This window comes from Carcharodon carcharias, chromosome 5 (assembly GCF_017639515.1).
Source record: "Carcharodon carcharias isolate sCarCar2 chromosome 5, sCarCar2.pri, whole genome shotgun sequence".
In the NCBI taxonomy this organism is placed as follows: Eukaryota; Metazoa; Chordata; class Chondrichthyes; order Lamniformes; family Lamnidae; genus Carcharodon; species Carcharodon carcharias.
Genome location: NC_054471.1, coordinates 24,466,644 through 24,494,636, shown reverse-complemented (window position 1 = coordinate 24,494,636; position 27,993 = coordinate 24,466,644). Strand labels below are relative to the sequence as shown.

The window sequence follows — 27,993 nt, the reverse complement described above, 5'->3', positions numbered from 1 at the left end:
CATTGACAATGTCCTGCACTATAATCCATGTCCCATCACTCAGCATTGACAATGTCCTGCACTATAATCCATGTCCCATCACCCAGCATTGACAATGTCCTGCACTATAATCCATGTCCCATCACCCAGCATTGACAATGTCCTGCACTATAATCCATGTCCCATCACCCAGCATTGACAATGTCCTGCACTATAATCCATGTCCCATCACCCAGCATTGACAATGTCCTGCACTATAATCCATGTCCCATCACCCAGCATTGACAATGTCCTGCACTATAATCCATGTCCCATCACCCAGCATTGACAATGTCCTGCACTATAATCCATGTCCCATCACTCAGCATTGACAATGTCCTGCACTATAATCCATGTCCCATCACTCAGCATTGACAATGTCCTGCACTATAATCCATGTCCCATCACCCAGCATTGACAATGTCCTGCACTATAATCCATGTCCCATCACCCAGCATTGACAATGTCCTGCACTATAATCCATGTCCCATCACCCAGCATTGACAATGTCCTGCACTATAATCCATGTCCCATCACCCAGCATTGACAATGTCCTGCACTATAATCCATGTCCCATCACCCAGCATTGACAATGTCCTGCACTATAATCCATGTCCCATCACCCAGCATTGACAATGTCCTGCACTATAATCCATGTCCCATCACCCAGCATTGACAATGTCCTGCACTATAATCCATGTCCCATCACCCAGCATTGACAATGTCCTGCACTATAATCCATGTCCCATCACCCAGCATTGACAATGTCCTGCACTATAATCCATGTCCCATCACCCAGCATTGACAATGTCCTGCACTATAATCCATGTCCCATCACCCAGCATTGACAATGTCCTGCACTATAATCCATGTCCCATCACCCAGCATTGACAATGTCCTGCACTATAATCCATGTCCCATCACCCAGCATTGACAATGTCCTGCACTATAATCCATGTCCCATCACCCAGCATTGACAATGTCCTGCACTATAATCCATGTCCCATCACTCAGCATTGACAATGTCCTGCACTATAATCCATGTCCCATCACCCAGCATTGACAATGTCCTGCACTATAATCCATGTCCCATCACCCAGCATTGACAATGTCCTGCACTATAATCCATGTCCCATCACTCAGCATTGACAATGTCCTGCACTATAATCCATGTCCCATCACCCAGCATTGACAATGTCCTGCACTATAATCCATGTCCCATCACCCAGCATTGACAATGTCCTGCACTATAATCCATGTCCCATCACCCAGCATTGACAATGTCCTGCACTATAATCCATGTCCCATCACCCAGCATTGACAATGTCCTGCACTATAATCCATGTCCCATCACCCAGCATTGACAATGTCCTGCACTATAATCCATGTCCCATCACCCAGCATTGACAATGTCCTGCACTATAATCCATGTCCCATCACCCAGCATTGACAATGTCCTGCACTATAATCCATGTCCCATCACCCAGCATTGACAATGTCCTGCACTATAATCCATGTCCCATCACCCAGCATTGACAATGTCCTGCACTATAATCCATGTCCCATCACCCAGCATTGACAATGTCCTGCACTATAATCCATGTCCCATCACCAGCATTGACAATGTCCTGCACTATAATCCATGTCCCATCACTCAGCATTGACAATGTCCTGCACTATAATCCATGTCCCATCACCCAGCATTGACAATGTCCTGCACTATAATCCATGTCCCATCACCCAGCATTGACAATGTCCTGCACTATAATCCATGTCCCATCACCCAGCATTGACAATGTCCTGCACTATAATCCATGTCCCATCACCCAGCATTGACAATGTCCTGCACTATAATCCATGTCCCATCACCCAGCATTGACAATGTCCTGCACTATAATCCATGTCCCATCACTCAGCATTGACAATGTCCTGCACTATAATCCATGTCCCATCACCCAGCATTGACAATGTCCTGCACTATAATCCATGTCCCATCACCCAGCATTGACAATGTCCTGCACTATAATCCATGTCCCATCACCCAGCATTGACAATGTCCTGCACTATAATCCATGTCCCATCACCCAGCATTGACAATGTCCTGCACTATAATCCATGTCCCATCACTCAGCATTGACAATGTCCTGCACTATAATCCATGTCCCATCACCCAGCATTGACAATGTCCTGCACTATAATCCATGTCCCATCACCCAGCATTGACAATGTCCTGCACTATAATCCATGTCCCATCACTCAGCATTGACAATGTCCTGCACTATAATCCATGTCCCATCACCCAGCATTGACAATGTCCTGCACTATAATCCATGTCCCATCACCCAGCATTGACAATGTCCTGCACTATAATCCATGTCCCATCACCCAGCATTGACAATGTCCTGCACTATAATCCATGTCCCATCACCCAGCATTGACAATGTCCTGCACTATAATCCATGTCCCATCACTCAGCATTGACAATGTCCTGCACTATAATCCATGTCCCATCACCCAGCATTGACAATGTCCTGCACTATAATCCATGTCCCATCACCCAGCATTGACAATGTCCTGCACTATAATCCATGTCCCATCACCCAGCATTGACAATGTCCTGCACTATAATCCATGTCCCATCACCCAGCATTGACAATGTCCTGCACTATAATCCATGTCCCATCACCCAGCATTGACAATGTCCTGCACTATAATCCATGTCCCATCACCCAGCATTGACAATGTCCTGCACTATAATCCATGTCCCATCACTCAGCATTGACAATGTCCTGCACTATAATCCATGTCCCATCACCCAGCATTGACAATGTCCTGCACTATAATCCATGTCCCATCACCCAGCATTGACAATGTCCTGCACTATAATCCATGTCCCATCACCCAGCATTGACAATGTCCTGCACTATAATCCATGTCCCATCACCCAGCATTGACAATGTCCTGCACTATAATCCATGTCCCATCACCCAGCATTGACAATGTCCTGCACTATAATCCATGTCCCATCACCCAGCATTGACAATGTCCTGCACTATAATCCATGTCCCATCACCCAGCATTGACAATGTCCTGCACTATAATCCATGTCCCATCACCCAGCATTGACAATGTCCTGCACTATAATCCATGTCCCATCACCCAGCATTGACAATGTCCTGCACTATAATCCATGTCCCATCACCCAGCATTGACAATGTCCTGCACTATAATCCATGTCCCATCACCCAGCATTGACAATGTCCTGCACTATAATCCATGTCCCATCACCCAGCATTGACAATGTCCTGCACTATAATCCATGTCCCATCACCCAGCATTGACAATGTCCTGCACTATAATCCATGTCCCATCACCCAGCATTGACAATGTCCTGCACTATAATCCATGTCCCATCACCCAGCATTGACAATGTCCTGCACTATAATCCATGTCCCATCACTCAGCATTGACAATGTCCTGCACTATAATCCATGTCCCATCACCCAGCATTGACAATGTCCTGCACTATAATCCATGTCCCATCACCAGCATTGACAATGTCCTGCACTATAATCCATGTCCCATCACCCAGCATTGACAATGTCCTGCACTATAATCCATGTCCCATCACCCAGCATTGACAATGTCCTGCACTATAATCCATGTCCCATCACCCAGCATTGACAATGTCCTGCACTATAATCCATGTCCCATCACCCAGCATTGACAATGTCCTGCACTATAATCCATGTCCCATCACCCAGCATTGACAATGTCCTGCACTATAATCCATGTCCCATCACCCAGCATTGACAATGTCCTGCACTATAATCCATGTCCCATCACCCAGCATTGACAATGTCCTGCACTATAATCCATGTCCCATCACCCAGCATTGACAATGTCCTGCACTATAATCCATGTCCCATCACCCAGCATTGACAATGTCCTGCACTATAATCCATGTCCCATCACCCAGCATTGACAATGTCCTGCACTATAATCCATGTCCCATCACCCAGCATTGACAATGTCCTGCACTATAATCCATGTCCCATCACCCAGCATTGACAATGTCCTGCACTATAATCCATGTCCCATCACTCAGCATTGACAATGTCCTGCACTATAATCCATGTCCCATCACTCAGCATTGACAATGTCCTGCACTATAATCCATGTCCCATCACCTCAGCATTGACAATGTCCTGCACTATAATCCATGTCCCATCACTCAGCATTGACAATGTCCTGCACTATAATCCATGTCCCATCACTCAGCATTGATAATGTCCTGCACTATAATCCATGTCCCATCACCCAGCATTGACAATGTCCTGCACTATAATCCATGTCCCATCACTCAGCATTGACAATGTCCTGCACTATAATCCATGTCCCATCACCCAGCATTGACAATGTCCTGCACTATAATCTATGTCCGATCACTCAGCATTGACAATGTCCTGCAGTATAATCCATGTCCCATCACCCCGTATTGACAATGTCCTGCACTATAATCCATGTCCCATCACCCAGCATTGACAATATCCTGCACTATAATCCATGTGTCATCACCCCGTATTGACAATGTCCTGCACTATAATCCATGTCCCATCACTCAGCATTAACAATGTCCTGCACTATAATCCAGGTCCGATCACCCAGCATTGACAATGTCCTGCACTATAATCCATGTCCCATCACTCAGCATTGACAATGTCCTGCACTATAATCCATGTCCCATCACCCAGCATTGACAATGTCCTGCACTATAATCCATGTCCCATCACCCAGCATTGACAATGTCCTGCACTATAATCCATGTCCCATCACCCAGCATTGACAATGTCCTGCACTATAATCCATGTCCCATCACCCAGCATTGACAATGTCCTGCACTATAATCCATGTCCCATCACTCAGCATTGACAATGTCCTGCACTATAATCCATGTCCCATCACCCAGCATTGACAATGTCCTGCACTATAATCCATGTCCCATCACTCAGCATTGACAATGTCCTGCACTATAATCCATGTCCCATCACTCAGCATTGACAATGTCTTGCACTATAATCCATGTCCCATCACCCAGAGTTGACAATGTCCTGCACTATAATCCATGTCCCATCACCCAGCATTGACAATGTCCTGCACTATAATCCATGTCCCATCACCCCGTATTGACAATGTCCTGCACTATAATCCATGTCCCATGACCCAGCATTGACAATGTCCTGCACTATAATCCATGTCCCATCACCCAGCATTCACAATGTCCTGCACTATAATCCATGTCCCATCACCCCGTATTGACCATGTCCTGCACTATAATCAATGTCCCATCACCCAGCATTGACAATGTCCTGCACTATAATCCATGTCCCATCACCCAGCATTGACAATGTCCTGCACTATAATCCATGTCCCATCACTCAGCATTGACAATGTCCTGCACTATAATCCATGTCCCATCACCCAGTATTGACAATGTCCTGCACTATAATCCCTGTCCCATCACCCAGCATTGACAATAACCTGCACTATAATCCATGTCCCATCACTCAGCATTGACAATGTCCTGCACTATAATCAATGTCCCATCACCCAGCATTGACAATGTCCTGCACTATAATCCATGTCCCATCACCCAGCATTGACAATGTTCTGCACTATAATCCATGTCCCATCACCCAGCATTGACAATGTCCTGCTCTATAATCCATGTCCCATCACCCAGCATTGACAATGTCCTGCACTATAATCCATGTCCCATCACTCAGCATTGACAATGTCCTGCACTATAATCCATGTCCCATCACCCAGTATTGACAATGTCCTGCACTATAATCCCTGTCCCATCACCCAGCATTGACAATATCCTGCACTATAATCCATGTCCCATCACTCAGCATTGACAATGTCCTGCACTATAATCAATGTCCCATCACCCAGCATTGACAATGTCCTGCACTATAATCCATGTCCCCTCACTCAGCATTGACAATGTCCTGCAATATAATCCATGTCCCATCACTCAGCATTGATAATGTCCTGCACTATAATCCATGTCCCATCACCCAGCATTGACAATGTCCTGCACTATAATCCATGTCCCATCACATAGCATTGACAATGTCCTGCACTATAATCCATGTCCCATCACCCAGCATTGACAATGTCCTGCACTATAATCCGTGTCCCATCACCCAGCATTGACAATGTCCTGCACTATAATCTATGTCCGATCACTCAGCATTGACAATGTCCTGCAGTATAATCCATGTCCCATCACCCTGTATTGACAATGTCCTGCACTATAATCCATGTCCCATCACCCAGCATTGACAATATCCTGCACTATAATCCATGTGTCATCACCCCGTATTGACAATGTCCTGCACTATAATCCATGTCCCATCACTCAGCATTAACAATGTCCTGCACTATAATCCAGGTCCGATCACCCAGCATTGACAATGTCCTGCACTATAATCCATGTCCCATCACTCAGCATTGACAATGTCCTGCACTATAATCCATGTCCTATCACCCAGCATTGACAATGTCCTGCACTATAATCCATGTCCCATCACCCAGCATTGACAATGTCCTGCAAAATAATCCATGTCCGATCACCCAGCATTGACAATGTCCTGCACTATAATCCATGTCCCATCACTCAGCATTGAGAATGTCCTGCACTATAATCCATGTCCCATCACTCAGCATTGACAATGTCCTGCACTATAATCCATGTCCCATCACCCAGCATTGACAATGTCCTGCACTATAATCCATGTCCCCTCACTCAGCATTGACAATGTCCTGCACTATAATCCATGTCCCATCACTCAGCATTGACAATGTCTTGCACTATAATCCATGTCCCATCACCCAGAGTTGACAATGTCCTGCACTATAATCCATGTCCCATCACCCAGCATTGACAATGTCCTGCACTATAATCCATGTCCCATCACCCCGTATTGACAATGTCCTGCACTATAATCCATGTCCCATGACCCAGCATTGACAATGTCCTGCACTATAATCCATGTCCCATCACCCAGCATTCACAATGTCCTGCACTATAATCCATGTCCCATCACCCCGTATTGACCATGTCCTGCACTATAATCAATGTCCCATCACCCAGCATTGACAATGTCCTGCACTATAATCCATGTCCCATCACCCAGCATTGACAATGTCCTGCACTATAATCCATGTCCCATCACTCAGCATTGACAATGTCCTGCACTATAATCCATGTCCCATCACCCAGTATTGACAATGTCCTGCACTATAATCCCTGTCCCATCACCCAGCATTGACAATAACCTGCACTATAATCCATGTCCCATCACTCAGCATTGACAATGTCCTGCACTATAATCAATGTCCCATCACCCAGCATTGACAATGTCCTGCACTATAATCCATGTCCCATCACCCAGCATTGACAATGTTCTGCACTATAATCCATGTCCCATCACCCAGCATTGACAATGTCCTGCACTATAATCCATGTCCCATCACCCAGCATTGACAATGTCCTGCACTATAATCCATGTCCCATCACTCAGCATTGACAATGTCCTGCACTATAATCCATGTCCCATCACCCAGTATTGACAATGTCCTGCACTATAATCCCTGTCCCATCACCCAGCATTGACAATATCCTGCACTATAATCCATGTCCCATCACTCAGCATTGACAATGTCCTGCACTATAATCAATGTCCCATCACCCAGCATTGACAATGTCCTGCACTATAATCCATGTCCCCTCACTCAGCATTGACAATGTCCTGCAATATAATCCATGTCCCATCACTCAGCATTGATAATGTCCTGCACTATAATCCATGTCCCATCACCCAGCATTGACAATGTCCTGCACTATAATCCATGTCCCATCACATAGCATTGACAATGTCCTGCACTATAATCCATGTCCCATCACCCAGCATTGACAATGTCCTGCACTATAATCCGTGTCCCATCACCCAGCATTGACAATGTCCGGCACTATAATCTATGTCCGATCACTCAGCATTGACAATGTCCTGCAGTATAATCCATGTCCCATCACCCCGTATTGACAATGTCCTGCACTATAATCCATGTCCCATCACCCAGCATTGACAATATCCTGCACTATAATCCATGTGTCCATCACCCCGTATTGACAATGTCCTGCACTATAATCCATGTCCCATCACTCAGCATTAACAATGTCCTGCACTATAATCCAGGTCCGATCACCCAGCATTGACAATGTCCTGCACTATAATCTATGTCCGATCACTCAGCATTGACAATGTCCTGCACTATAATCCATGTCCCATCACCCAGCATTGACAATGTCCTGCACTATAATCCATGTCCCATCACCCAGCATTGACATTGTCCTGCACTATAATCCATGTCCATCACCCAGCATTGACAATGTCCTGCACTATAATCCATGTCCGATCACCCAGCATTGACAATGTCCTGCACTATAATCCATGTCCCATCACTCAGCATTGACAATGTCCTGCACTATAATCCATGTCCCCTCACTCAGCATTGACAATGTCCTGCACTATAATCCATGTCCCATCACCCAGCATTGATAATGTCCTGCACTATAATCCATGTCCCATCACTCAGCATTGACAATGTCTTGCACTATAATCCATGTCCCATCACCCAGAGTTGACAATGTCCTGCACTATAATCCATGTCCCATCACCCAGCATTGACAATGTCCTGCACTATAATCCATGTCCCATCACCCCGTATTGACAATGTCCTGCACTATAATCCATGTCCCATGACCCAGCATTGACAATGTCCTGCACTATAATCCATGTCCCATCACCCAGCATTCACAATGTCCTGCACTATAATCCATGTCCCATCACCCCGTATTGACCATGTCCTGCACTATAATCAATGTCCCATCACCCAGCATTGACAATGTCCTGCACTATAATCCATGTCCCATCACCCAGCATTGACAATGTCCTGCACTATAATCCATGTCCCATCACTCAGCATTGACAATGTCCTGCACTATAATCCATGTCCCATCACCCAGTATTGACAATGTCCTGCACTATAATCCCTGTCCCATCACCCAGCATTGACAATAACCTGCACTATAATCCATGTCCCATCACTCAGCATTGACAATGTCCTGCACTATAATCAATGTCCCATCACCCAGCATTGACAATGTCCTGCACTATAATCCATGTCCCATCACCCAGCATTGACAATGTTCTGCACTATAATCCATGTCCCATCACCCAGCATTGACAATGTCCTGCTCTATAATCCATGTCCCATCACCCAGCATTGACAATGTCCTGCACTATAATCCATGTCCCATCACTCAGCATTGACAATGTCCTGCACTATAATCCATGTCCCATCACATAGCATTGACAATGTCCTGCACTATAATCCATGTCCCATCACCCAGCATTGACAATGTCCTGCACTATAATCCGTGTCCCATCACCCAGCATTGACAATGTCCGGCACTATAATCTATGTCCGATCACTCAGCATTGACAATGTCCTGCAGTATAATCCATGTCCCATCACCCCGTATTGACAATGTCCTGCACTATAATCCATGTCCCATCACCCAGCATTGACAATATCCTGCACTATAATCCATGTGTCATCACCCCGTATTGACAATGTCCTGCACTATAATCCATGTCCCATCACTCAGCATTAACAATGTCCTGCACTATAATCCAGGTCCGATCACCCAGCATTGACAATGTCCTGCACTATAATCTATGTCCCATCACTCAGCATTGACAATGTCCTGCACTATAATCAATGTCCCATCACTCAGCATTGACAATGTCCTGCACTATAATCCATGTCCCATCACCCAGCATTGACATTGTCCTGCACTATAATCCATGTCCCATCACCCAGCATTGACAATGTCCTGCACTATAATCCATGTCCGATCACCCAGCATTGACAATGTCCTGCACTATAATCCATGTCCCATCACTCAGCATTGACAATGTCCTGCACTATAATCCATGTCCCCTCACTCAGCATTGACAATGTCCTGCACTATAATCCATGTCCCATCACCCAGCATTGATAATGTCCTGCACTATAATCCATGTCCCATCACTCAGCATTGACAATGTCTTGCACTATAATCCATGTCCCATCACCCAGAGTTGACAATGTCCTGCACTATAATCCATGTCCCATCACCCAGCATTGACAATGTCCTGCACTATAATCCATGTCCCATCACCCCGTATTGACAATGTCCTGCACTATAATCCATGTCCCATGACCCAGCATTGACAATGTCCTGCACTATAATCCATGTCCCATCACCCAGCATTCACAATGTCCTGCACTATAATCCATGTCCCATCACCCCGTATTGACCATGTCCTGCACTATAATCAATGTCCCATCACCCAGCATTGACAATGTCCTGCACTATAATCCATGTCCCATCACCCAGCATTGACAATGTCCTGCACTATAATCCATGTCCCATCACTCAGCATTGACAATGTCCTGCACTATAATCCATGTCCCATCACCCAGTATTGACAATGTCCTGCACTATAATCCCTGTCCCATCACCCAGCATTGACAATAACCTGCACTATAATCCATGTCCCATCACTCAGCATTGACAATGTCCTGCACTATAATCAATGTCCCATCACCCAGCATTGACAATGTCCTGCACTATAATCCATGTCCCATCACCCAGCATTGACAATGTTCTGCACTATAATCCATGTCCCATCACCCAGCATTGACAATGTCCTGCTCTATAATCCATGTCCCATCACCCAGCATTGACAATGTCCTGCACTATAATCCATGTCCCATCACTCAGCATTGACAATGTCCTGCACTATAATCCATGTCCCATCACCCAGTATTGACAATGTCCTGCACTATAATCCCTGTCCCATCACCCAGCATTGACAATATCCTGCACTATAATCCATGTCCCATCACTCAGCATTGACAATGTCCTGCACTATAATCAATGTCCCATCACCCAGCATTGACAATGTCCTGCACTATAATCCATGTCCCCTCACTCAGCATTGACAATGTCCTGCAATATAATCCATGTCCCATCACTCAGCATTGATAATGTCCTGCACTATAATCCATGTCCCATCACCCAGCATTGACAATGTCCTGCACTATAATCCATGTCCCATCACATAGCATTGACAATGTCCTGCACTATAATCCATGTCCCATCACCCAGCATTGACAATGTCCTGCACTATAATCCGTGTCCCATCACCCAGCATTGACAATGTCCTGCACTATAATCTATGTCCGATCACTCAGCATTGACAATGTCCTGCAGTATAATCCATGTCCCATCACCCTGTATTGACAATGTCCTGCACTATAATCCATGTCCCATCACCCAGCATTGACAATATCCTGCACTATAATCCATGTGTCATCACCCCGTATTGACAATGTCCTGCACTATAATCCATGTCCCATCACTCAGCATTAACAATGTCCTGCACTATAATCCAGGTCCGATCACCCAGCATTGACAATGTCCTGCACTATAATCCATGTCCCATCACTCAGCATTGACAATGTCCTGCACTATAATCCATGTCCTATCACCCAGCATTGACAATGTCCTGCACTATAATCCATGTCCCATCACCCAGCATTGACAATGTCCTGCAAAATAATCCATGTCCGATCACCCAGCATTGACAATGTCCTGCACTATAATCCATGTCCCATCACTCAGCATTGAGAATGTCCTGCACTATAATCCATGTCCCATCACTCAGCATTGACAATGTCCTGCACTATAATCCATGTCCCATCACCCAGCATTGACAATGTCCTGCACTATAATCCATGTCCCCTCACTCAGCATTGACAATGTCCTGCACTATAATCCATGTCCCATCACTCAGCATTGACAATGTCTTGCACTATAATCCATGTCCCATCACCCAGAGTTGACAATGTCCTGCACTATAATCCATGTCCCATCACCCAGCATTGACAATGTCCTGCACTATAATCCATGTCCCATCACCCCGTATTGACAATGTCCTGCACTATAATCCATGTCCCATGACCCAGCATTGACAATGTCCTGCACTATAATCCATGTCCCATCACCCAGCATTCACAATGTCCTGCACTATAATCCATGTCCCATCACCCCGTATTGACCATGTCCTGCACTATAATCAATGTCCCATCACCCAGCATTGACAATGTCCTGCACTATAATCCATGTCCCATCACCCAGCATTGACAATGTCCTGCACTATAATCCATGTCCCATCACTCAGCATTGACAATGTCCTGCACTATAATCCATGTCCCATCACCCAGTATTGACAATGTCCTGCACTATAATCCCTGTCCCATCACCCAGCATTGACAATAACCTGCACTATAATCCATGTCCCATCACTCAGCATTGACAATGTCCTGCACTATAATCAATGTCCCATCACCCAGCATTGACAATGTCCTGCACTATAATCCATGTCCCATCACCCAGCATTGACAATGTTCTGCACTATAATCCATGTCCCATCACCCAGCATTGACAATGTCCTGCACTATAATCCATGTCCCATCACCCAGCATTGACAATGTCCTGCACTATAATCCATGTCCCATCACTCAGCATTGACAATGTCCTGCACTATAATCCATGTCCCATCACCCAGTATTGACAATGTCCTGCACTATAATCCCTGTCCCATCACCCAGCATTGACAATATCCTGCACTATAATCCATGTCCCATCACTCAGCATTGACAATGTCCTGCACTATAATCAATGTCCCATCACCCAGCATTGACAATGTCCTGCACTATAATCCATGTCCCCTCACTCAGCATTGACAATGTCCTGCAATATAATCCATGTCCCATCACTCAGCATTGATAATGTCCTGCACTATAATCCATGTCCCATCACCCAGCATTGACAATGTCCTGCACTATAATCCATGTCCCATCACATAGCATTGACAATGTCCTGCACTATAATCCATGTCCCATCACCCAGCATTGACAATGTCCTGCACTATAATCCGTGTCCCATCACCCAGCATTGACAATGTCCGGCACTATAATCTATGTCCGATCACTCAGCATTGACAATGTCCTGCAGTATAATCCATGTCCCATCACCCCGTATTGACAATGTCCTGCACTATAATCCATGTCCCATCACCCAGCATTGACAATATCCTGCACTATAATCCATGTGTCATCACCCCGTATTGACAATGTCCTGCACTATAATCCATGTCCCATCACTCAGCATTAACAATGTCCTGCACTATAATCCAGGTCCGATCACCCAGCATTGACAATGTCCTGCACTATAATCTATGTCCCATCACTCAGCATTGACAATGTCCTGCACTATAATCAATGTCCCATCACTCAGCATTGACAATGTCCTGCACTATAATCCATGTCCCATCACCCAGCATTGACATTGTCCTGCACTATAATCCATGTCCCATCACCCAGCATTGACAATGTCCTGCACTATAATCCATGTCCGATCACCCAGCATTGACAATGTCCTGCACTATAATCCATGTCCCATCACTCAGCATTGACAATGTCCTGCACTATAATCCATGTCCCCTCACTCAGCATTGACAATGTCCTGCACTATAATCCATGTCCCATCACCCAGCATTGATAATGTCCTGCACTATAATCCATGTCCCATCACCCAGCATTGACAATGTCCTGCACTATAATCCATGTCCCATCACCCAGCATTGACAATGTCCTGCACTATAATCCGTGTCCCATCACCCAGCATTGACAATGTCCTGCACTATAATCTATGTCCGATCACTCAGCATTGACAATGTCCTGCAGTATAATCCATGTCCCATCACCCCGTATTGACAATGTCCTGCACTATAATCCATGTCCCATCACCCAGCATTGACAATATCCTGCACTATAATCCATGTGTCATCACCCCGTATTGACAATGTCCTGCAAAATAATCCATGTCCGATCACCCAGCATTGACAATGTCCTGCACTATAATCCATGTCCCATCACTCAGCATTGAGAATGTCCTGCACTATAATCCATGTCCCATCACTCAGCATTGACAATGTCCTGCACTATAATCCATGTCCCATCACCCAGCATTGACAATGTCCTGCACTATAATCCATGTCCCCTCACTCAGCATTGACAATGTCCTGCACTATAATCCATGTCCCATCACTCAGCATTGACAATGTCTTGCACTATAATCCATGTCCCATCACCCAGAGTTGACAATGTCCTGCACTATAATCCATGTCCCATCACCCAGCATTGACAATGTCCTGCACTATAATCCATGTCCCATCACCCCGTATTGACAATGTCCTGCACTATAATCCATGTCCCATGACCCAGCATTGACAATGTCCTGCACTATAATCCATGTCCCATCACCCAGCATTCACAATGTCCTGCACTATAATCCATGTCCCATCACCCCGTATTGACCATGTCCTGCACTATAATCAATGTCCCATCACCCAGCATTGACAATGTCCTGCACTATCATCCATGTCCCATCACCCAGCATTGACAATGTCCTGCACTATAATCCATGTCCCATCACTCAGCATTGACAATGTCCTGCACTATAATCCATGTCCCATCACCCAGTATTGACAATGTCCTGCACTATAATCCCTGTCCCATCACCCAGCATTGACAATAACCTGCACTATAATCCATGTCCCATCACTCAGCATTGACAATGTCCTGCACTATAATCAATGTCCCATCACCCAGCATTGACAATGTCCTGCACTATAATCCATGTCCCATCACCCAGCATTGACAATGTTCTGCACTATAATCCATGTCCCATCACCCAGCATTGACAATGTCCTGCACTATAATCCATGTCCCATCACCCAGCATTGACAATGTCCTGCACTATAATCCATGTCCCATCACTCAGCATTGACAATGTCCTGCACTATAATCCATGTCCCATCACCCAGTATTGACAATGTCCTGCACTATAATCCCTGTCCCATCACCCAGCATTGACAATATCCTGCACTATAATCCATGTCCCATCACTCAGCATTGACAATGTCCTGCACTATAATCAATGTCCCATCACCCAGCATTGACAATGTCCTGCACTATAATCCATGTCCCCTCACTCAGCATTGACAATGTCCTGCAATATAATCCATGTCCCATCACTCAGCATTGATAATGTCCTGCACTATAATCCATGTCCCATCACCCAGCATTGACAATGTCCTGCACTATAATCCATGTCCCATCACATAGCATTGACAATGTCCTGCACTATAATCCATGTCCCATCACCCAGCATTGACAATGTCCTGCACTATAATCCGTGTCCCATCACCCAGCATTGACAATGTCCGGCACTATAATCTATGTCCGATCACTCAGCATTGACAATGTCCTGCAGTATAATCCATGTCCCATCACCCCGTATTGACAATGTCCTGCACTATAATCCATGTCCCATCACCCAGCATTGACAATATCCTGCACTATAATCCATGTGTCATCACCCCGTATTGACAATGTCCTGCACTATAATCCATGTCCCATCACTCAGCATTAACAATGTCCTGCACTATAATCCAGGTCCGATCACCCAGCATTGACAATGTCCTGCACTATAATCTATGTCCCATCACTCAGCATTGACAATGTCCTGCACTATAATCCATGTCCCATCACTCAGCATTAACAATGTCCTGCACTATAATCCAGGTCCGATCACCCAGCATTGACAATGTCCTGCACTATAATCTATGTCCCATCACTCAGCATTGACAATGTCCTGCACTATAATCCATGTCCCATCACCCAGCATTGACATTGTCCTGCACTATAATCCATGTCCCATCACCCAGCATTGACAATGTCCTGCACTATAATCCATGTCCGATCACCCAGCATTGACAATGTCCTGCACTATAATCCATGTCCCATCACTCAGCATTGACAATGTCCTGCACTATAATCCATGTCCCCTCACTCAGCATTGACAATGTCCTGCACTATAATCCATGTCCCATCACCCAGCATTGATAATGTCCTGCACTATAATCCATGTCCCATCACCCAGCATTGACAATGTCCTGCACTATAATCCATGTCCCATCACCCAGCATTGACAATGTCCTGCACTATAATCCGTGTCCCATCACCCAGCATTGACAATGTCCTGCACTATAATCTATGTCCGATCACTCAGCATTGACAATGTCCTGCAGTATAATCCATGTCCCATCACCCCGTATTGACAATGTCCTGCACTATAATCCATGTCCCATCACCCAGCATTGACAATATCCTGCACTATAATCCATGTGTCATCACCCCGTATTGACAATGTCCTGCACTATAATCCATGTCCCATCACTCAGCATTGACAATGTCCTGCACTATAATCCATGTCCCATCACTCAGCATTGACAATGTCCTGCACTATAATCCAGGTCCGATCACCCAGCATTGACAATGTCCTGCACTATAATCCATGTCCCATCACTCAGCATTGACAATGTCCTGCACTATAATCCATGTCCCATCACTCAGCATTGTCAATGTCCTGCACTATAATCCATGTCCCATCACCCAGCATTGACAATGTCCTGCACTATAATCCATGTCCCATCACCCAGCATTGACAATGTCCTGCACTATAATCCATGTCCGATCACCCAGCATTGACAATGTCCTGCACTATAATCCATGTCCCATCACTCAGCATTGAGAATGTCCTGCACTATAATCCATGTCCCATCACTCAGCATTGACAATGTCCTGCACTATAATCCATGTCCCATCACCCAGCATTGACAATGTCCTGCACTATAATCCATCTCCCATCACTCAGCATTGACAATGTCCTGCACTATAATCCATGTCCCATCACTCAGCATTGACAATGTCTTGCACTATAATCCATGTCCCATCACCCAGAGTTGACAATGTCCTGCACTATAATCCATGTCCCATCACCCACCATTGACAATGTCCTGCACTATAATCCATGTCCCATCACCCCGTATTGACAATGTCCTGCACTATAATCCATGTCCCATGACCCAGCATTGACAATGTCCTGCACTATAATCCATGTCCCATCACCCAGCATTCACAATGTCCTGCACTATATTCCATGTCCCATCACCCCGTAATGACCATGTCCTGCACTATAATCAATGTCCCATCACCCAGCATTGACAATGTCCTGCACTATAATCCATGTCCCATCACCCAGCATTGACAATGTCCTGCACTATAATCCATGTCCCATCACTCAGCATTGACAATGTCCTGCACTATAATCCATGTCCCATCACCCAGTATTGACAATGTCCTGCACTATAATCCCTGTCCCATCACCCAGCATTGACAATAACCTGCACTATAATCCATGTCCCATCACTCAGCATTGACAATGTCCTGCACTATAATCAATGTCCCATCACTCAGCATTGACAATGTCCTGCACTATAATCCATGTCCCATCACCGAGCATTGACAATGATCTGCACTATAATCCATGTCCCATCACCCAGCATTGACAATGTCCTGCACTATAATCCATGTCCCATCACCCAGCATTGACAATGTCCTGCACTATAATCCATGTCCCATCACTCAGCATTGACAATGTCCTGCACTATAATCCATGTCCCATCACCCAGTATTGACAATGTCCTGCACTATAATCCCTGTCCCATCACCCAGCATTGACAATATCCTGCACTATAATCCATGTCCCATCACTCAGCATTGACAATGTCCTGCACTATAATCAATGTCCCATCACCCAGCATTGACAATGTCTTGCACTATAATCCATGTCCCATCACCCAGCATTGACAATGTTCTGCACTATAATCCATGTCCCATCACCCAGCATTGACAATGTCCTGCACTATAATCCATGTCCGATCACCCAGCATTGACAATGTCCTGCACTATAATATATGTCCCATCACCCATTATTGTCAATGTCCTGCACTATAATCCATGTCCGATCACCCATATTGACAATGTCCTGCACTATAATCCATGTCCGATCACCCAGCATTGACAATGTCCTGCACTATAATCCATGTCCGACCACCCAGCATTGACAATGTCCTGCACTATAATCCATGTCCCATCACGCAGCATTGACAATGTCCTGCACTATAATCCATGTCCCATCACCCAGCATTGACAATGTCCTGCACTACAATCCATGTCTCATCACTCAGCATTGACAATGTCCTGCACTATAATCCATGTCCCATCACTCAGCATTGACAATGTCTTGCAATATAATCCATGTCCCATCACCCAGAATTGACAATGTCCTGCACTATAATCCATGTCCCATCACCCAGCATTGACAATGTCCTGCACTATAATCCATGTCCCATCACCCAGCATTGACAATGTCCTGCACTATAATCCATGTCCCATCACCCAGCATTGACAATGTCCTGCACTATAATCCATGTCCCATCACCCAGCATTGACAATGTCCTGCACTATAATCCGTGTCCCATCACCCAGCATTGACAATGTCCTGCACTATAATCTATGTCCGATCACTCAGCATTGACAATGTCCTGCACTGTAATCCATGTCCCATCACCCGGTATTGACAATGTCCTGCACTATAATCCATGTCCCATCACCCAGCTTTGACCATGTCCTGCACTATAATCCATGTGTCATCACCCCGTATTGACAATGTCCTGCACTATAATCCATGTCCCATTACCCCGTATTGACAATGTCCTGCACTATAATCCATGTCCCATCACCCATTATTGTCAATGTCCTGCACTATAATCCATGTCCGATCACCCATATTGACAATGTCCTGCACTATAATCTATGTCCGATCACTCAGCATTGACAATGTCCTGCAGCATAATCCATGTCCCATCACCCCGTATTGACAATGTCCTGCACTATAATCCATGTCCCATCACCCAACATTGACAATATCCTGCACTATAATCCATGTGTCATCACCCCGTATTGACAATGTCCTGCACTATAATCCATGTCCCATCACTCAGCATTAACAATGTCCTGCACTATAATCCAGGTCCGATCACCCAGCATTGACAATGTCCTGCACTATAATCCATGTCCCATCACTCAGCATTGACAATGTCCTGCACTATAATCAATGTCCCATCACTCAGCATTGACAATGTCCTGCACTATAATCCATGTCCCATCACCCAGCATTGACAATGTCCTGCACTATAATCCATGTCCCATCACCCAGCATTGACAATGTCCTGCACTATAATCCATGTCCGATCACCCAGCATTGACAATGTCCTGCACTATAATCCATGTCCCATCACTCAGCATTGACAATGTCCTGCACTATAATCAATGTCCCATCACTCAGCATTGACAATGTCCTGCACTATAATCCATGTCCCATCACCCAGCATTGACAATGTCCTGCACTATAATCCATGTCCCATCACCCAGCATTGACAATGTCCTGCACTATAATCCATGTCCGATCACCCAGCATTGACAATGTCCTGCACTATAATCCATGTCCCATCACTCAGCATTGACAATGTCCTGCACTATAATCCATGTCCCATCACTCAGCATTGACAATGTCCTGCACTATAATCCATTTCCCATCACCCAGCATTGACATTGTCCTGCACTATAATCCATGTCCCATCACTCAGCATTGACAATGTCCTGCACTATAATCCATGTCCCATCACTCAGCATTGACAATGTCTTGCACTATAATCCATGTCCCATCACCCAGAGTTGACAATGTCCTGCACTATAATCCATGTCCCATCACCCAGCATTGACAATATCCTGCACTATAATCCATGTCCCATCACCCTGTATTGACAATGTCCTGCACTATAATCCATGTCCCATCACCCAGCATTGACAATGTCCTGCACTATAATCCATGTCTCATCACCCAGCATTGACAATGTCCTGCATTATAATCCATGTCCCATCACCCAGCATCGACAATGTCCTGCACTATAATCCATGTCCCATCACCCCGTATTGACAAAGTCCTGCACTATAATCCATGTCCCATCACCCAGCATTGACAATGTCCTGCACTATAATCCATGTCCCATCACCCAGCATTGACAATGTCCTGCACTATAATCCATGTCCCATCACCCCGTATTGACCATGTCCTGCACTATAATCAATGTCCCATCACCCAGCATTGACAATGTCCTGCACTATAATCCATGTCCCATCACCCAGCATTGACAATGTCCTGCACTATAATCCATGTCCCATCACTCAGCATTGACAATGTCCTGCACTATAATCCATGTCCCATCACCCAGTATTGACAATGTCCTGCACTATAATCCCTGTCCCATCACCCAGCATTGACAATATCCTGCACTATAATCCATGTCCCATCACTCAGCATTGACAATGTCCTTCACTATAATCAATGTCCCATCACCCAGCATTGACAATGTCCTGCACTATAATCCATGTCCCATCACCCAGCATTGACAATGTTCTGCACTATAATCCATGTCCCATCACCGAGCATTGACAATGTCCTGCACTATAATCCATGTCCCATCACCCAGCATTGACAATGTCCTGCACTATAATCCATGTCCCATCACCCAGCATTGACAATGTCCTGCACTATAATCCATGTCCGATCACCCAGCATTGACAATGTCCTGCACTATAATCCATGTCCCATCACCCAGCATTGACAATGTCCTGCACTATAATCCATGTCCGATCACCCAGCATGGACAATGTCCTGCACTATAATATATGTCCCATCACCCATTATTGACAATGTCCTGCACTATAATCCATGTCCGATCACCCATATTGACAGTGTCCTGCACTATAATCCATGTCCGATCACCCAGCATTGACAATGTCCTGCACTATAATCCATGTCTGACCAACCAGTTTTGACAATGTCGTGCACCACAATCCATGTCCCATCACGCAGCATTGACAATGTCCTGCACTATAATCCATGTCCCATCACCCAGCATTGACAATGTCCTGCACTATAATCCATGTCCCATCTCTCAGCATTGACAATGTTCTGCACTATAATCCATGTCCCATCACTCAGCATTGACAATGTCTTGCACTATAATCCATGTCCCATCACCCAGAATTGACAATGTCCTGCACTATAATCCATGTCCCATCACCCAGCATTGACAATGTCCTGCACTATAATCCATGTCCCATCACCCAGCATTCACAATGTCCTGCACTATAATCCATGTCCCATCACCCAGCATTGACAATGTCCTGCACTATAATCCATGTCCCATCACTCAGCATTGACAATGTCTTGCACTATAATCCATATCCCATCACCCAGTATTGACAATGTCCTGCGCTATAATCCATGTCCCATCACCCAGCATTGACAATGTCCTGCACTATAATCCATGTCCCATCTCTCAGCATTGACAATGTCCTGCACTATAATCCATGTCCCATCACCCAGCATTGACAATGTCCTGCTCTATAATCCATGTCCGATCACCCAGCATTCACAATGTCCTGCACTATAATCCATGTCCGATCACCCAGCATTGACAATGTCCTGCACTATAATCTATGTCCCATCACCCAGTATTGACAATGTCCTGCACTATAATCCATGTCCAATCACCCATATTGACAAGGTCCTGCACTATAATCCATGTCCCATCACCCAGCATTGACAGTGCCCTGCACTATAATCCATGTCTGATCACCCAGCATTTACAATGTCCTGCACTATAATCAATGTCCCATGACCCAGCATTGACAATGTCCTGCACTATAATCCATGTCCCATCACCCAGCTTTGACAATGTCCTGCACTATAATCCATGTCCCATCACCCAGCATTGACAATGTCCTGCACTATAATCCATGTCCCATCACCCCGTATTGACCATGTCCTGCACTTTAATCCATGTCCCATCACCCAGCATTGACAATGTCCTGCACTATAATCCATGTCCCATGACCCAGCATTGACAATGTCCTGCACTATAATCCATTTCCCATCACTCAGCATTGACAATGTCTTGCACTATAATCCATATCCCATCACCCAGTATTGACAATGTCCTGCGCTATAATCCATGTGCCATCACCCAGCATTGACAATGTCCTGCACTATAATCCATGTCCCATCACTCAGCATTGACAATGTCCTGCACTATAATCCATGTCCCATCACCCAGCATTGACAATGTCCTGCACTATAATCCATGTCCGATCACCCAGCATTTACAATGTCCTGCACTATAATCCATGTCCCATGACCCAGCATTGACAATGTCCTGCACTATAATCCATGTCCCATCACCCAGCATTGACAATGTCCTGCACTATAATCCATGTCCCATCACCCAGCATTGACAATGTCCTGCACTATAATCCATGTCCGATCACCCAGCATTGACAATGTCCTGCACTATAATCCATTTCCCATCACCCAGCATTGACAATGTCCTGCACTATAATCCATGTCCGATCACCCAGCATTGACAATGTCCTGCACTATAATCCATGTCCCAACACCCTGTATTGACAATGTCCTGCAGTATAATCCATGTCCCATCACTCAGCATTGACAATGTCCTGCACTATAATCCATGTGCCATCACCCAGCATTGACAATGTCCTGCACTATAATCCATGTCCCATCACCCAGCATTGACAATATCCTGCACTATAATCCATGTCCCATCACTCAGCATTGACAATGTCCTGCACTATAATCAATGTCCCATCACCCAGCATTGACAATGTCCTGCACTATAATCCATGTCCCATCACCCAGCATTGACAATGTTCTGCACTATAATCCATGTCCCATCACCGAGCATTGACAATGTCCTGCACTATAATCCATGTCCCATCACCCAGCATTGACAATGTCCTGCACTATAATCCATGTCCCATCACCCAGCATTGACAATGTCCTGCACTATAATCCATGTCCCATCACCCAGCATTGACAATGTCCTGCACTATAATCCATGTCCCATCACCCAGCATTGACAATGTCCTGCACTATAATCCATGTCCCATCACCCAGCATTGACAATGTCCTGCACTATAATCCATGTCCCATCACCCAGAATTGACAATGTCCTGCACTATATTCCATGTCCCATCACCCAGAGTTGACAATGTCCTGCACTATAATCCATGTCCCATCGTCCTGTATTGACAACTTTGTGTGGGCAGGATTTTCGGCTCCTCAGCTGGGCAGAGTGGGCGGGTTGCATCCCTGTGACCCCCATCGTCTCCCGGCCGTGATTTCACACTGACTCACCAGTTAACGGCCAGACAGCATGAAAGACACGCTGAAGAGGGCAGCGCTCTCAGGGTGGGGTTGGGAAGAGGGCAGCGCTATCAGGGTGGTGGTGGGAAGAGGGCAGCACTATCAGGGTGGGGGCATGAAGAGGTCAGCGCCGTCAGGGTGGGGGCGGGAAGAGGTCAGCGCCGTCAGGGTGGGGGGCGCTGGGAAGAGGTCAGCGCCGTCGGGGTGGTGGCGGGAAGAGGTCAGCGCCGTCGGGGTGGGGGGCGCTGGGAGGAGGTCAGCGCTGTTGGGGTGGGGGGTGCTGGGAAGAGGTCAGCGCCGTCGGGGTGGGGGGCGCTGGGAATAGGTCAGCGCTGTTGGGGTGGGGGGTGCTGGGAAGTGGTCAGCGCCGTCGGGGTGGGGGCTGCTGGGAAGATGTCAGCGCTATCAGGGTGGGGGCAGGAAGAGGTCAGCGCTATCAGGGTGGGGGTGGGAAGAGGGCAGCGCTGTCAGGGTGGGGGTGGGAAGAGGTCAGCGCTATCAGGGTGGGGGTGGGAAGAGGGCAGCACTGTCAGGGTGGGGGTGGGAAGATGGCAGCGCCGTCGGGGTGGGGATGGGAAGAGGTCAGCGCTGTCAGGGTGGGTGTGGGAAGAGGTCAGCGCTGTCAGGGTGGGGGCAGGAAGAGGTCAGCGCCATCGGGGTGGGGGGCGCTGGGAAGAGGTCAGCGCTATCAGGGTGGGGGTGGGAAGAGGTCAGCGCTATCAGGGTGGGGGCAGGAAGAGGTCAGCGCCGTCGGGGTTGGGAGCGGATGAGGTCAGCGCCGTCGGGGTGGGGGCAAAAAGAGGTCAGTGCTATCAGGGTGGGGGCAAAAAGCGGTCAGTGCTATCAGGGTGGGGGCAGGAAGAGGTCAGCGCCGTCGGGGTGGGGGCGGGAAGAGGTCAGCGCTATCAGGGTGGGGGCAGGAAGAGGTCAGCACTATCAGGGTGGGGGCAGGAAGAGGTCAGTGCTATCAGGGTGGGGGCAAAAAGAGGTCAGTGCTATCAGGGTGGGGGCAGGAAGAGGTCAGCGCTGTCGTGCGGGGGGGGGAGCGGATGAGGGCAGCGCCATCGGTTGTTGGGGGGGCGGATGAGGGCAGTGCTGTCGGTCGGGGGGGGGCAGATGAGGGCAGCGCTGATGCCAGCGTGGGCACGGGTGAGTGCACAATGCCAGCTCCCTGAAGGCAGAGAGCTGCCACAAGGAAGTGAAGTTTAAAAACAAAAATAAAGATTATGAATTTCTGAAAAATATCTCCCCACATAGGACTCACTCACCTAAACATACAGACAATGAAAATTCTGTCAAAACATATTTTTGTAATTATTCTCAGAAATCTATCCCCTCCATGGATGAGGTTCCCTCAAAACTCCAAAGGCTGCCTGGTTAATTTACCCGCCTGCCAACCATAATTTTGGATGGGCAGCGAAATATCACTCTTACTTAATGCATTAATGGCCTTACTCGGCCTCTTAACTGTGGGTGGGCATGCTGCTGACTCTCGCACCCACTCCCACGGGTTGTAACATTCTGCCCTATATTTTAATCCATGGCCCATCACCCAGCCTTGACAATGTCCTGTCCTATAGTTCATTATCCTGCATCTTGGCTTTCCATTTGTAAAATTTCACTGTTTCCCACGGGATGAATCTAATTCATTTGTGCTTTGATTTGCCTCCACTTCTTTGATTTGCCTCCACTTGGTTCAACAGGTTGCTGGTTTCTCAGTGACTCCATTTTGTTTTTAATGTATTGTACATGCGCGTATCTCTGATTGTTAAACATTAACAGAGCCATCTCAATGTTCTTCATCTCTCCTTCACAGTGGATGCTGCTCACTACTTATTTTTAAAAGGAATTTGCTATTCCAACACTGAGCTGAAGACTGGTATCCGGGTGGAAATCATGTTGGGCTGTGATGGGCTTCGATTTCTGTGTTAGAATGCGGCACGTGTCCGTGTTCAGTAGACAGTGGCTGACACCCTGGTTGGGAGCCATGCACAAGGAACTCAGTATACTCGAACTGGACGACACATCTATGCATTGGAAGGAAAGGCAGTTTTGATGCTTCACCTCTGGATGACACCCAGCACCTATCATCTCAACAAAAATCACAAAAAGACACCTGAGAAACAACACTGTAAAGAATTGCCAACAGGAGCTGCCCTTACCCAACCGGCAACCGATGTCTTTGCTTGTTTTCTAAAGTTCCTGGAATCCCTGTGGCCCTTGTGAATTGGACTTTTAGTATGTCAGTTGTTTCAATGTCTGCATGATGCTGGGGGTGGGGGGATCATTTTGTATTGCCAATTTTCTTTTTAATTTTACTCCGAGAGACGTCAAAATCCAAGCTGCCTGGTGAAACAATTTGGAAAAGGGGACGATAGAAAGGTTTTCTTTGTGTTAGGTTGTCACAAATACATGGTAAGATCCTTCACAAAAGCTTTCACGAGATGGAATCTATAGAAGGCCCGAAGGCCCATGGTTTCTCAGTGGTGGTGACGATAAATTGGAGTTATCGGGGCAACGATTTAAGTCTTTTCTTACTTTTAGCTTGAGATGTGAGGCTCTCCCTAAAACGGGCTTTGAGCCTCATTTGATTATATTGTGGGGGATGCCAGAGCCCGCCATGTTCCTCGAGGCCGCTCACACATTTCCACAGGAACACAAATTGCTGTGGAGCCGGGTAGAGCATTTAAGATCCAAAATCAATGTTTACTTCACCATTTTGGCACTGGCCACTTGCTCAGCTGCATCCAGAGCAGGGGAAGCTGAGGGCCACAGGCCTCACATCTGCTCCAAATTCACTGCAATGCAAATTACCCTGAGCAGTCTCTTGTTAATATATGAAAGGTGCCTAATGCCTCCTTTGGCTGAGTGTAAGTGATGCTTCAAAAACCACATGCCCCAATACATGATTGGAGGTATTTTAAGTAGCTTTGACAGGACAAAACCTCACCCAGGCAACAGGAGCAACGAGAACCAATTGTAAAATTCATAACATCAATCGGACCTGCAATTAAACCCAGTCCCAGAGGAACAAGGACAGTGTGTGACACAGTGTACCACCGAGTCCCAGAGGGGAAAGGACAGTGTGTGACCTACTGTACCACCCAGTCCCAGGGGGGAAAGGACAGTGTGTGACCTACTGTACATCCATTCCCAGAGGAGAAAGGACAGTGTGTGACCCACTGTTCCACCCAGTCCCAGGGGGGAAAGGACAGTGTGTGACCTACTGTACCACCCAGTCCCAGAGTGGAAAGGACAGTGTGTGACCCACTGTATCACCCAGTCCCAGAGTGGAAAGGACAGTGTGTGACCTACTGTACCACCCAGTCCCAGGGGGGAAAGGACAGTGTGTGACCCACTGTACCACCCAGTCCCAGAGTGGAAAGGACAGTGTGTGGCCTACTGTACCACCCAGTCCCAGAGGGGAAAGGACAGTGTGTGACCCACTGTACCACCCAGTCCCAGGGGGGAAAGGACAGTGTGTGACCTACTGTACCAACCAGTCCCATAGGGGAAAGGACAGTGTGTGTCGCACTGTACCACCCAGTCCCAGAGGGGAAAGGACAGTGTGTGACCCACTGTACCACCCAGTCCCAGAGGGGAAAGGACAGTGTGTGACCCACTGTACCACCCAGTCCCAGAGGGGAAAGGACAGTGTGTGACCCAGTGTACATCCAGTCCCAGAGGGGAAAGGACAGTGTGTGACCTACTGTACCACCCAGTCCCAGAGGGGAAAGGACAGTGTGTGACCTATTGTACCACCCAGTCCCAGAGGGGAAAGGACAGTGTGTGACCCACTGTACCACCCAGTCCCAGAGGGGAAAGGACAGTGTGTGACCTACTGTACATCCATTCCCAGAGGGGAAAGGACAGTTTGTGACCCACTGTACCACCCAGTCCCAGAGGGGAAAGGACAGTGTGTGACCTACTGTACCACCCAGTCCCAGAGGGGAAAGGACAGTGTATGACCTACTGTACCACCCAGTCCCAGAGGGGAAAGGACAGTGTGTGACCCACTGTACCACGAATTCCCAGGGGGGAAAGGACAGTGTGTGACCTACTGTACCACCCAGTCCCAGAGCGGAAAGGACAGTGTGTGACCCACTGAACCACCCTGTCCCAGAGGGGAAAGGACAGTGTGTGACCCACTGTACCACCCAGTCCCAGGGGGGAAAGGACAATGTGTGACCCAGTGTACATCCAGTCCCAGAGGGGAAAGGACAGTGTGTGACCTACTGTACCACCCAGTCCCATAGGGGAAAGGACAGTGTGTGACCCAGTGTACCACCCAGTCCCAGGGGGGAATGGACAGTGTGTGACCCACTGTACCACCCAGTCCCCGGGGGGGAAAGGACAGTGTGTGACCCACTGTACCACCCAGTCCCAGAGGGGAAAGGACAGTGTGTGACCTACTGTACCACCCAGTCCCAGAGGGTAAAGGACAGTGTGTGACCCAGTGTACCACCTAGTCCCAGAGGGGAAAGGACAGTGTGTGACCTATTGTACCACCCAGTCCCAGAGGGGAAAGG

The 27,993-nt window shown here is 46.9% G+C and overlaps 1 protein-coding gene across 1 annotated transcript in view; it reads left to right on the top strand.

Annotated features, from left to right (window-relative positions):
• Positions 1 to 25,892, top strand: part of LOC121278256 (calpain-9-like) — a 233,754-nt gene extending 207,862 nt beyond the window's left edge. The window contains exon 23 of the mRNA XM_041188486.1: positions 25,281 to 25,892. Within this exon, the coding sequence (XP_041044420.1) occupies positions 25,281 to 25,396 (116 nt within the window). The 3' untranslated portion in view covers positions 25,397 to 25,892. The remainder of the gene's footprint in view (positions 1 to 25,280) is intronic.
• Positions 25,893 to 27,993: the final 2,101 nt, after the last annotated feature.